Consider the following 12,397-nt stretch of genomic DNA (forward strand, 5'->3'; position numbering starts at 1 on the left):
ATCTGAAGGGAGGCTTCTATTCTGTGGGCTCAGAGAACTCTTGAACAGTTTATGTCTGTAGATGGAAACGTATGACGGGCAGAAATATCACTAGCTGCATTGGCTCCAATCACAGCGCACCAAACTCAGACCCGCGGAGAGGAAATGGCACAAATCCAAACTAACTGATGACCTCAAAAACTACCAGACACTCCTGACCTCCTTCTCAGCCAGCATCACTGCTTCTAAGACGGCTTTCTACAATGACAAAATCAACAGCTACAGACTTTAAAACTTTTCTCAACCTTCAAATCGCTACTCAACCCTCAGCTGCCTCCTCCTCCATCCAGCCTTACTCTGCGGATACCCCTCAGCCTCATTTTTTACAAAGCGAAGTGGCGGCAATCAGTAGTCAATTCTCTACATGCCCACACTAACGCATCTGACTCAGATACCGCACTCCTACAACCTCTAGGGCGCTGGAACATCTTTTTTTTCAGCATTAGCCTCTCTAGACTCCTGACATGTAGCCGTCCTACCACATGCTCCCTGGACCCTATACCCACGAGCCTACTTCAGTCCATCAGCCCGACCATCAAAGCACCAGCTATCACACATGTGATCAATGCCTCGCTAACCTCCGGAACATTTCCAACAGCGTTCAAAATGGCCGGGTAACACCGTTACTTAAGAAAGCTTCTCTCAACCCTGCTCAAGTCGAGAACTACGCCCTGTCTCACTCCTGCCTTTCCTATCCAAAGGCATTGAGCGAACAGTCTCCAAACAGGTCTCTGACTTCCTTTCACAGAATAACCTTCTGGATCCAAATCAGTCTGGGTTCAAAGCGGCCACTCTGCGAAAGCGGCTCTGCTGTCTAACAGAAGCCTTAAAAAAAGCCAGGGTGACTGCTGACTGCTTGTCATTCTGCTTGACTTATCGGCTGCCTTTGACACGGTTAATCACCGCATCCTTCTCTCTATACTCGCTAATATGGGAATGTCCGGTTCCGCTCTCTCCTGGTTTGAATCCTAACTCACAGGGGCCTTCGTTTAGCATTATCATGGCTTGGTCAGCTATCTGCACCTCACCATCTCACCACAGGGGTCCCCCAAAGCTCAGTGCTGGGCCCCCTTCTCTTTGCTATCTATCCGTTCGCATGGCTTCTCATACCACTGCTATGCAGACGATACACAGCTCTATCTGTCCTTTCCACCTGATGACCCCTTGGTTTTAGCATGGATCTCGGATTGCCTCTCTGACATAGCTACATGGATGAAGGCACACCACCTCCAGCTGAACCTCTCAAAGACTGAACTGCTGGTCCTCCCAGCTAAACCTACCATGCACCACAACATCAACATCAAATTTGACTCCCTGTCTGTTTCACCTACCAGGACTGCAAGGAATCTAGGAGTTGTTCTCGACAACCAACTAAACTTCTCAGATCATGTCGCCCGGTCATGCCGTTTCGCACTCTACACCATACGGAAAATCAGGACTTACTTGACTCAAGTTGCTACCCAACTTCTGGTTCAGGCAATAGTCATCTCACGACTCGACTACTGCAACGCCCTCCTGACAGGTCTCCCAGCCTGCACAGTGAAACCCCTTCAGATGATCCAGAACGCGGCGGCATGCCTGGTCTACAACCAACCCAAAAGGGCACATGTTACCCCGCTGCTCCAGCTACACTAGATACACTGGATACTATGGCGGCCCGCATCAAATTCAAGGCTCTAACGCAGTGGTCCCCAAACTTTTTCTTCCGAGGGCCAGCTCACTATGCCTGGCTCTAAGAGAGAGCCAGAGACTCGGAGTATATAAACCATAAATAGCTTAGTGCTGTGAACAACAGCAGTCTACCTTAGTTGAATATTCCATTACATTTAATCATAGGCTACTGCAATTTAATACCATTGCTAGCTGTGTTTATGTTGCCACCATGCCATATCAGTGTAAAATGTAGCTCAAATGCAATAATGCTAATAAAAAGACTCTGTTTCTTTGCATACATAGCTCAAGTTGTGAACAAGCAATATCCTACAAATAATTTAAAGTTATCAAACTATGACAGTTTTATGAAGTGCTGGCAAACACATCTGAAATGACCACCATTCTAACTTTCACTTACCTGATGAGAACTTTGAACTCTGTACATTTGAACGCGTGAATAAAAAATAGAAATAATTATCCCAGAAAGTCCCAGAAATATGACTTGAATAGAAGTTAGTTAGTTAGTTATTAACAAATAATTGATAAACGTTTAAAATACTTTGAGCACTGATGCAGTCAGCATAGGCCTCTTACATTGTTTGCAGGTAGGCCTACATATTTCATTCCGTTTTCGATGGCAAACGCGAAACAGCGCCAAAACAACCACCAGTGGGCAAAAGGAGTATTACATGTGTACTGTTAAGAATGAATGGGGAAATTACGGAGGTTATAGTTTGACGATGTCGTACTTCTATGCGGGCCAGATGCTATATACCACGGACATGTTTTGGGGGGCCACCCAAAATGAGTTGGCGGGCCGTAGTTTGGGGACCACTGCTCTAACGCTTGCATACAAAGTAGTCTCCGGTTCTGCTCCCGCCTACTTGAATGCCCTCATACAGACATACGCTACCTCTAGACCGCTGCGCTCCTCAGACGAACAACGTCTAGCTCTACCACCCGATGCGCTCAGGCCAAATCAAACTTTTTTCTCATCTGTTGTTCCTCGTTGGTGGAACACACTGCCAGTTCCTACAAGGGCAGGGACATCCCTCTCCATTTTCAAAAAAAACTCCTGAAGACCCAGCTCTTTAGAGAACATCTCCTCTCATAGCACCACTTACAACAAGTCTTGCTGATCCTAGCACTCACCAGCCGTCTTGAACTGACACGTAACTGTTAACAGCACTCACTGATGCACTTACTCTTACTGTACTCTACCGTTTTTTAAATTGTCCTAAAATTGTTGAGAATTGCTTTAAAACTTAAACTGTTTACCATGTTGTTAGTCGCTTTGGCTAAAAATGCATCAGCCAAATGTAATGTAATGTAATGTAATGGCTCGTCAACACAGCATTTTGCATGGACTTTGCATTGCAAATATGAAACCTATGATTTACTCTTCAGGGTTCTACCACCTATCTAAACCAGATGAGTAAAAATGGGGTCTTTATAGAACTTGCACCATATGGAAGTCTGGTAATCTTTTCAGAAAAGTTTGGACCTACTGCCAATGGCTTTTGGTCCCTGTTTGGCTACACTAATACATAACCAACCTGGCAATCCGGAGCAGGTAGCCACTGATGCAGGGGTTGCACCCATGCAGAACAGTCAAACACTGCAAGATCATAAAGTTTCCTCTTATGTCTAAACACAGTCACGCACAGGAACAAAATAACTACAGTCATCTCATATGTGGAAGAACACAAAATAGAAACGTCAGGACATAAGTTACTTATGAATGAAAAAATCCATCATAGGTTAAGCTGTCAGTAATTTTCTCGATTAATCATTTGGTTGTTTTGTCAATAAAATGTCAGAAAATGGTAAAAAAAAAATGTCAGTGTTTCCTGAAGCTGAAGCTAAAGTTTATGTCCTCAAATGCTAACCCTTCCTGCCTTGCTGCAGCTGGGGTATAAGCCCTCGTAGAGAGGCAGTAGAGACTGCAGCCGTGCCCTCGTAGAGAGGCAGTAGAGACGGCAGGGGAAGCAGCGCTGTCGCTGTGTCTGAGCTGGAGTCTGGGGCTGGAGAAGGTAATCAGCTCAGCTTTCCGGGGCGCGTAGCATTAGGCAGATAAGTGGCTAAGCCAAATCAATGCTCTACCTGCGGGCACCACAGGGCCAATCTCCCAGGTCACACACACACACACACACACACACACACACACAAGCCTTGGAACTATTCACCATGCAGCACTTCCTGTTCCCCACTGCCACACTATATCTATTGTCTTTCCCCCTCTTCCTGTGATCCTCTTCCCTACTCAATCTCAACACACAGACGTAATGGCGCTGAGATCCTTCCCCCCAGTTCTATGTGTACGAGGCTGTGGGCTGTTGCCTCAGTGATGGCTCAGTCCCTGGTCTGCTTTTAAATGCGTGCCTGTGAAGTTGGTTGAGAGAGAAAAAAGGGAAAGGCTTTGCAGCTGTTTACCAGCAGCATGTAATTAGGTTCCAGTGTGTGTTTTAATTCCTATCCCACCCGCCCCCTTCTGTTTTTCAGTACACAGTATGGAACTTTCTGCCAAAGAACTTGTTCGAGCAGTTCAGGAGAATTGCCAATTTCTACTTCCTCATCATATTCCTAGTCCAGGTGAGTGGCTATTTGCATGTTTGTGTGTGTGTGTGTGTGTGTGTGAACAGGTGTGAAGTGAGGTTTTGCCCTCTTGCATTTGATTGTGTAATGGTGTGTGTGTGTTTTCTGGGCTGCTGATATGATTCAAACTCACAAACAGACACAGAGGTTGCAGGAACTGGAGTCTGTGTGTGTGTGTGGATCACAGCAGCATGAGGCAGTCAAGCTGCTGTTGGCCCAATGTCTCTGTGTGTATTGGTGGTGCCACACACACACATACGCACACAAACTCCTCAGTGATGACGTGGGTGGTGATGGCCTGTGTAAACACACCTCTAGCTTCCCCTGTGCTCCAACCCCAAACAACAGCCAGGCCCAGCGGGCCCTAAGTCAACTCCAGCTCCCACTGCAGCCTCTGCGCCCGTGCTCTGGGTGGGCCCGCCTCCAGTGAAGAGGCCCAGACCGGCCCCAGCTGCTCGGCCGCTGGCTCTCCTCTCCTCTCCTCTCCTCTCCTCTCCTCTCCTCTCCTCTCCTCTCCTCTCCTCTCCTCTCCTCTCCTCTCCTCTCCTCTCCTCTCCTCCTCTCCCTCTCTGGTCAGGCCTGGGTCAGCACTGGAGCTACAGTGTGTGCAGCTGTCTGCTCAGTTTCAGTGAGGTGGCGTGTAGCAGCTCTTTCTCTCCGTGTTAGAAGTGCACTTCGTGTGTGTGTGTGTGTGTGTGTGTGTGTGTGTGTGTGTGTGTAAATGCATGGACAAACAGAGATGCATGTGAGCCGATTTGTTTTCTCATTGTTTGTTTTCACCAGTGCGCTGCTGGTTGTGCTCCACTAAGCCAGCTCTTCTCTGGAGAGGTTACCTATATCCCAGTTGCTCAAGGTCCCCCACATCGCTCCTCCCTTCACACACACTACACTTACACACACACACACACACACACACTACTTACACACACACACACACACTACTCACACACGTGGCAGTTACGGAGGAACCTCACGGCAGCATCAGAGCTTCAGAAATAGAGCAGCTTTTCTCTCCTGCGGCCCACATGCAAATGTACCTACACACACACACACACACACTCACTCACATACTTACACAAACCCAGCGCAGCACTCACTATTACTTTCTTTCTTTCTCTTTCTCTCTCACTATGACTCTTTCTCTTTCTCTCTCACTATGACTCTCTCTCACTATTACTCTCCCTATCCTATCCCTAGCTATCCTCTTGTTTTCCCGTCTCTTCTCTCCTTCTGGCTTTATCTCTTGTTTCATAATTTCTGCCCCTATTTCTCTCTGCATCTCCCCTCTCTCCCTGTCTCCCCCTCCCTCCCTCTACCTGTATCTCTCTCTCTCTCTCTCTCTCTCTCTCTCTCTCTCTCTCTCTCTCTCTCGTTCTCGTTCTCTCTCTCGTTCTCTCTCTCTCTCTGCAGCGCTGCATTGCTGACGTCAGGCGGCAGGAAGCCCTCTGTAGTTCTGTAGGGAGCCACAAATAGACACGGGCAGATAAAAAAGCAGCGCTGCGCTAAAAATATCCCTGCGTGCCTCCACTGGGATCTGCTGGGAGGGAGGGAGGGAGAGAGGGAGGGAGAAAGAAAGAGGAGAGGAGAGGAGAACAGAACGAGGGAGGGCATGAGGAGGATGACACAATACAGCAGGCGAGTGGGTGGGAGATCTCTGTCTTTCACAGGAACACTCTGACACCGATCTGGCAGGGATGTACCTCAGAATGTACCCCTCTGTTTGTGTGTGTGTGTGTGTGTGTGTGGGTCTGTGTGTGTGTGTGTGTGGGGCGCCGTCTATGTAAGTGCACATATGTATGATTGCACACTCCTGACTCAGAAGCAGAGAGAGAACTAGAGAGAGAGAGAGAGAGAGCGAGAGAGAGAACTAGAGAGAGAACTAGAGAGGGAGAGAGGATTTGGTGTGGGCTTTTGTGTGGCGCAGCAGGAGTGTTGTGTTGTGAGAGAGGGAGGGAGGTGGTTGTGGAGTAAGAGTGTGCTGGTGTGAACTTTGGAGGTCGTTGGCTGGTGCGTCAGCGTTTGTGGTTCTAGTGCTATAGTTCGCAGTTTGTTGTTCTGTGTAAGTCTTGGTGGGGATGCATATATATCTTTGAACACCAGTTGACTTCTGTAAAAGCAGAAATATTACATCACACTCTCACACACACATACACACTCTCTTTCACACTCATACTCATACTCACACATTCTTTTTGTCACTCACATATACACACACACACACACACACACACACACACAAGCTGCTTTCAGACACAACTTCCGCAGTACATGCAGAGTTTTGTCAAACTGAGGTCCATGATGCTAACCTGCGGACCTTATGCTGACATGAACGATACACGCGTACGTGGAATGTGGTTGAATACGCCAGGATAACACTACGACCAATGTGTACTGTCCTCCAACGTTGCAGCGCTGTCTTAATCAGTTTAGCTGGTTCCCCGGAATGCAAGGGGAAAAAGTAACGTGCATCATTGCTCATTGCCAGAGTGTCTCGCAGAGACAATTCCATTGTGCTCTCGCAAGAACTCTGGATTTCCAGGGTAGCTCACACACACACACACACACACACACACACACATCAGCAGAAGCAGAGTTTTGGCCATAAAAGACTGTTGTCCACCGTCAGCAAAGTCCAGTTCATGAAACTAGCGCACACTGCTGATCACAATGGTTCTGCTAAGAGATAATACAGTTCAGCAGTGATGCGGTTCTACCCCTGGCGTTGTGTATCTGCGGCATGTTCTCTCTCACTCTCTAATGGGAGGACTGAGTTGACGCCCAAGAGGGTCTGCACATAGTATCCTGCCAGATATCTGTCTTCTTTTGTTTAGTTTAGTTTTAAATGTGCACTGATTGCATTGGTGAGCCTCTACTTTGGAAATGAGATTATTCTTTCTCCACAGTTCTCCTTATGGCATCGCAGAGGCTTTTTGAAGTCAACAAGGCAAAACTTTATTCGATTAAACAAATGTTGACAAAGCTCTCCTCTCTGCATGTGACTCGCTGGCGAAACGGATGCGTTTTGTATTGCAGTAGATCTTGTTACAGTGCTCCATACACGTATTTAAAAAGTCATGGCTGAGTTGTGTTCTGGCTCAGCGCTCATGATGGCATCATGTTGTGGGGCCTGTCCAGGCCTGAAGCAATTCCCTCCCACGCTATCTGGAGACCATCCGGATTCACTATATCTTGCCTGACTGTCCACTTCATCATCCGGCCCATCCAGCCGCATCTGTAGCCTTCACCCTCCACTGCTGTTGCTGCTGCTGCCGCCGCCGCGTGTGCTGTGGGGCTTCTGTGGACTCTGCGTCGGCCCACTCGCCTTCAGAAAGGCCTTTCATCAGCACACCGGCCCACTCTGGGAGGCCAGGGGGCAGGAGGGAGGGAGGGAGGGAGGGTAGCACGACGAGCCGAGCCGGCCAGCACTGCAGCCCATCCATCATGCCCCCAGCCGCCACTACCCCCAACCCCCCCTGCTGAAGCAGCCACTCCCCCAGCAAGGGCCAGGGCCCCAGAGCACCCAGCACCATAATAAAGCCCAAACCAGACAGAGGAAGAGAGGGAGGGATGCTGAAGAGGATGAAAGGAGGGGGATGGAGGAGAGTTTAGTGGGTGCGGCACGCTCACCTTAAAACACCTGCAAGTCCTCTCCCTGTGTTTTTCTTCTTTTTTTCTTCTCTGGCTTTCTGACAGTCCAAAGTGGTCTCATGTCCAGAGGTAATGCTCTGCTCTGCTCTGCTCTGCTCTGCTCTGCTCTGGCCAGCCTGGGAGAGTGCTGGAGGATGCTACACAGAGAGAGAGAGAGAGAGAGAGAGAGAGAGAGAGAGAGAGAGAGAGTGAGAATAAGAGAGAAAAGACTTTATTTATTTAGTTGGGTGATGAGGGGGCGGCTTTTACCAGGAAATGCCCTGTCTGTTGGGTACTGTCACTCGCCACACTGTGTGTGTGTGCCGTGCGTGCGCCGTGCGTGCGTGCTCGCTCGCTCGTTCTTAGTGCACTCTTCTAGTGATGGGGAAAGCATTAGACATCTCCAAACATACCTTTGACTCTGGGGTGGGGAGTGGACTTGAATTCCGTGAAAGGTCATTTCACCGTTAAGGTTGAGTTAAGTGTGTGTCTGTGCATCTGTGTGTTTGTTTGTAGGCCTGTCTCTGTATGTCGCTGTGTTTCCACATTTGTCTATGTGAGTGCTGTCGCACAGAAACACAAGTGTAAATCGTGCTAAAGGTCATTGAGTTTGGGAGGGAATGCTTGTGTGTTTGTGTGTGTGTGTGTGTGAGGGGGGGTGCTGTGTGAGGGGCAAGTCTAGGCAGGCTGCTGTGGATTAACAGGCCTTACACTCCAGTTGGTGACCATCATTTAAGAAAAACACGTCTTAGACTGTTTACGCATGCACTTGTGTGTGTGTTTGCGTGCTAATGTGGTGGCCTGCTTCCAGCTGGTTGCAGGGGATTACCTGGCTCCCACCGTGTGGAAAAGCACACCAGTTCAGGATCAGCCCTTTTCCTTCCGTTCTCCCTCACCCTCTTTTCTTTCTCTCTCTCCCTTTCTCACTCTATCCCTCTATCTCTCTCTGCTCTGCCATCTCTCTTCCCCTACTCCTGCTGTGTAGCAGTCTGTTCTCTCTCTTGGCTCTTTCAGAACACACACAGATAGCTGTGTGTGTGTGTGTGTGTGTGTGTGTGTGTGTGTGTGTGTGTGTGTTTGTTGTCCTGGGGGGTGGGGGGCAGTGTGTGGGTTCCACTCTGGTTCTCCCCAGCCAGTGATCATTAAGCGAGAGAGAAGAGGGGGAAAAAAAGAAAAGAAGGAGAGAAACACTCGTCTTTTACGCGAGCGCTCACTGCGATAAGGAGCCCTGCAGACAAACTGTCACACGTTCTGGAGTGGTTCCCGGCCGATAGTGCTGTTGCTGGTGGTGTTGCTCACGCTGCTAGTGTTGGGTGGTGTTGCTCACGCTGGTGCGTGCTGCTGGTGGCCACAGTGGTTTGATAGGGGAGCCCCACCCTCACACCTCGTCAGCACTTGTCGTGCATCAGCTGACCGCACCTGCCTTATCTCACTCACACGCTCACACACACGCCATCCGCCTCCCAGCCAGCCAGCTCAGACCAGGGTGGGAAAAAATGCTCCCAGACCTCAGTGCTCGTGTGTGTGTGTGTGTGTGTGTGTGTGTGTGGGGTAGGCAGGGCAGGAGAGGACATGCCTGCACACAGTGTGGTCCCAGGCTATCACTTCTCCCCTATGAGAGTCACCTGGAGTGTCACAGTCTTGCTCAGCAACAGTAGAGATTTAAGCACCAGCCTTGTGTTTACTGATATGCGTAATGTGATTGGCAGTAATGCAATATGTGTTTGTGTGTAAGGGTGTGTTGATGTTTGTGTTTGAGATTTCTTGCAGAGCTGAAGGGGATCAATGTATGAACTAAATTTGGTGTGTGTGTGTTACCTCTCCAGGTGATTGTGGACACCCCCACCAGCCCAGTCACGAGTGGCTTACCTTTGTTTTTTGTGATCACAGTGACCGCCATCAAACAGGTGAGTGAGCACAGTCAACCCCACAGCCCATCCCACCTCCGTCAGACACCAGTGTCTCTCTTTCACGTATTTCTCCTTCACTCGTGCGTTGTCATGCAGTCGTTCCCAGTGCCCTGACGGACCGTGCGGAGAGGTGTGCGGCTGCTCTGCTGCCTCCACTGAAAGGCCGAGTGGAGGCAGCAGACCTCAGTGTGTGTGTGTGTGTGTGTGTGTGAAAGGCCGAGTGGAGGCAGCAGACCTCAGTGTGTGTGTGTGTGTGTGTGTGTGAAAGGCCGAGTGGAGGCTTTATTGCCTTCTGCCATTGGCCTTAACTTATGCTCGGCTGCTAATGCACATTTGTGTGCTTGTGCGCAGCTTGGGAAAATGGCTGAAAAAAAGGGGGGAAAAGCTCTTTTTATCTGCTTTTAAAATCTGATTACGAATGACCCTCTTCCCACACACAACTCACCAAACATGTCCCCACACACCGACGCACACACATATGCACATGCACACAATACACACAGGCATGCGCCACACACTCTGCTCTTCAGATGTATTGTCTCAGGATTGACTTTGTGGTTGCTCCTGCTGTTTGGGCTTTTGAACGCTGGACAATGGAGGGTGGACGTGCGCATACTTATCTAGCCCGGCCACACAGACACTGGCCGGCGAGGGGGTGGGCGGACGGCTTTTGAAGTGTGAAAACCGGGGGTTGGAGCGGTCATCTCAGTCCCCAAGTCACCCAGAAGGCCCCCGTGCAGGCCCAGCCAGGAGACCAGTGTCCCAAATTAGCGGCGGCTAAAGCAGCGTCACACAAAAGGCCGCTCTCTCTCCGTCCCTCTCCTAGCCCCCTGATGAGTGTGTGAACGTGTGACAGGGCTTGTGTGTCCCATAGCGGTCACCCCAGGGTTTCTGCTCCCAGAAAGTTTTACACTCGGCTCCTTTGAGCTCTCTCTCTCTGGACGGGGGGCCCAGAGTGTGTGCTGGTTCACCTCCGCCTGCAGGGTCAGTTTGGAGAGTGTTACAGTCCTCAGGGTGAGGTGATGAGTTTCTGAACTGAATCCTGTAGAATCGGCTCTAAAGTTGCCTCCTGTTGTCTCTCTTTGTGTTTCCTGTCTGTCTTGTCTCTTCTTTCTTTCTCTCTCTCTCTCTCTCTCTCTCTCTCTCTCTCTCTCTCTCTCTCTCTTTTTCTCTTTTTTCTCTCTCTCAGGGCTATGAGGACTGGCTGCGGCACAAGGCAGACAAGGAGGTGAATAAGTACCCAGTGATGGTGCTGGAGAATGGGCGTCGAGTACCCAAGGAGAGTGAGAAGATCAAGGTAGGCCTCACTCTTGTTTGAGGTGTGTGTGTGTGGATTTGGGATGTCTCTGTGCCGAGTGCTTTTTCTAAAGAAGACTAAGAAATGGCTTTGCTTGTGTAAGTAAATATTTGTGTTTCTGTATAAGGAATTCAGTGCACAGTGAAATGTGTGTATGTGTGCATTTACGCGCGGGGGCTGTAAAAATCAGCTCTTAAGACTTTCTTTCTAAGAGCCCCATCAGCACCTCGAGGTCCCTCTAATACCTTAAGCCATCTGTTAAATGAAGACGTGGCACCCGAGCCATCTCAATTAATTAGGCTCGTTACAGCCAATCAGAGCTGGTTAGGAGGCGCGGCACGCCAGGCTGATGGCCTCCGTGGGGGAGTCCTGAGGCAGCAGCAGGCCCGGGGTGCTCGGTGCACCTGCGTTCTCTCCGGGAGAGCTGGCGCCGGGCCTAGTGGCACACAGGGGTGGAACGCTGCTGACCACTCACATTTCCCTCATTGACCATAACTGCTGAGTCATGGTGTGTGTTCATGTAGGCGCTGTAGCTCTATTATCTCCCTGCGTGTATATGGAGATGCAGGAGGGGGGATAAAGGAGGGAAACTGTTGCTGTGCAAAAAGAAGACACCTGCTCAACATTTCACAAGTGGGACATTAGACCTGCTTGTTATTGTAGTCAAAAATAAGGGATTTTTAAAATAAAATCTATAAAGATTTGTCAGGGTAGTTAAGTCCTGCTTGATGTGAGATGACCAAGTAGATCATATCCAGGTGTACCATATTTTGATACATGTCTGCATAATCTGTTAACACATCTGTGCACAGCTGTATGTATGTCTCTTAAGCTGCTGTGTGGCGTGTGTGTTGTGTGTGGTATGTGCAGGTGGGTGATGTGGTGGAGGTGAAGGAAGACGAGACCTTTCCCTGTGACCTGATTCTGCTGCAGTCCAGTCGGGATGACGACACCTGTTTCGTCACCACAGCCAGCCTGGACGGAGAGTCCAACCACAAGGTGAGCGCTCTTGAGCCCCGGCCTTCCGTCCTGCTCTCCGCAGGCTGGCCGGCACGCTCAGCTGCTCTGGTATGCAGGGCCACTCTCTGCTTGATTTCCTTCTTGGCAATCCTCAGACGGCCTCAGCTCTCCTCTCGGACTGTGTTTTGATTTAGAGATTTTAGCTGCTTGACCCAGATATTTTCCTCACTGCTCTGTGCTCTGTGCTGTTTTTGGTGTCCTGGGTGACCTGCGTGTTGATTTGAGCTGTTGGTTTGTGTTGGTTTGTGTGCTGCCT

The 12,397-nt window shown here is 49.6% G+C and overlaps 1 protein-coding gene across 5 annotated transcripts in view; it reads left to right on the forward strand.

The window, feature by feature from the left end:
* The window catches only part of atp11c (ATPase phospholipid transporting 11C), a 65,015-nt gene that overhangs the window by 20,620 nt on the left and 31,998 nt on the right, over positions 1-12,397 (forward strand). For all 5 annotated transcript variants that reach the window (XM_048230838.1, XM_048230840.1, XM_048230841.1 and 2 more), the window contains exons 3-6: positions 4,195-4,284; positions 9,741-9,821; positions 11,014-11,121; positions 11,992-12,120. In XM_048230838.1, the coding sequence (XP_048086795.1) occupies positions 4,195-4,284; positions 9,741-9,821; positions 11,014-11,121; positions 11,992-12,120 (408 nt within the window). The remainder of the gene's footprint in view (positions 1-4,194; positions 4,285-9,740; positions 9,822-11,013; positions 11,122-11,991; positions 12,121-12,397) is intronic.

Source organism: Alosa alosa, chromosome 21 (genome assembly GCF_017589495.1).
Source record: "Alosa alosa isolate M-15738 ecotype Scorff River chromosome 21, AALO_Geno_1.1, whole genome shotgun sequence".
Classification (NCBI taxonomy): Eukaryota; Metazoa; Chordata; class Actinopteri; order Clupeiformes; family Clupeidae; genus Alosa; species Alosa alosa.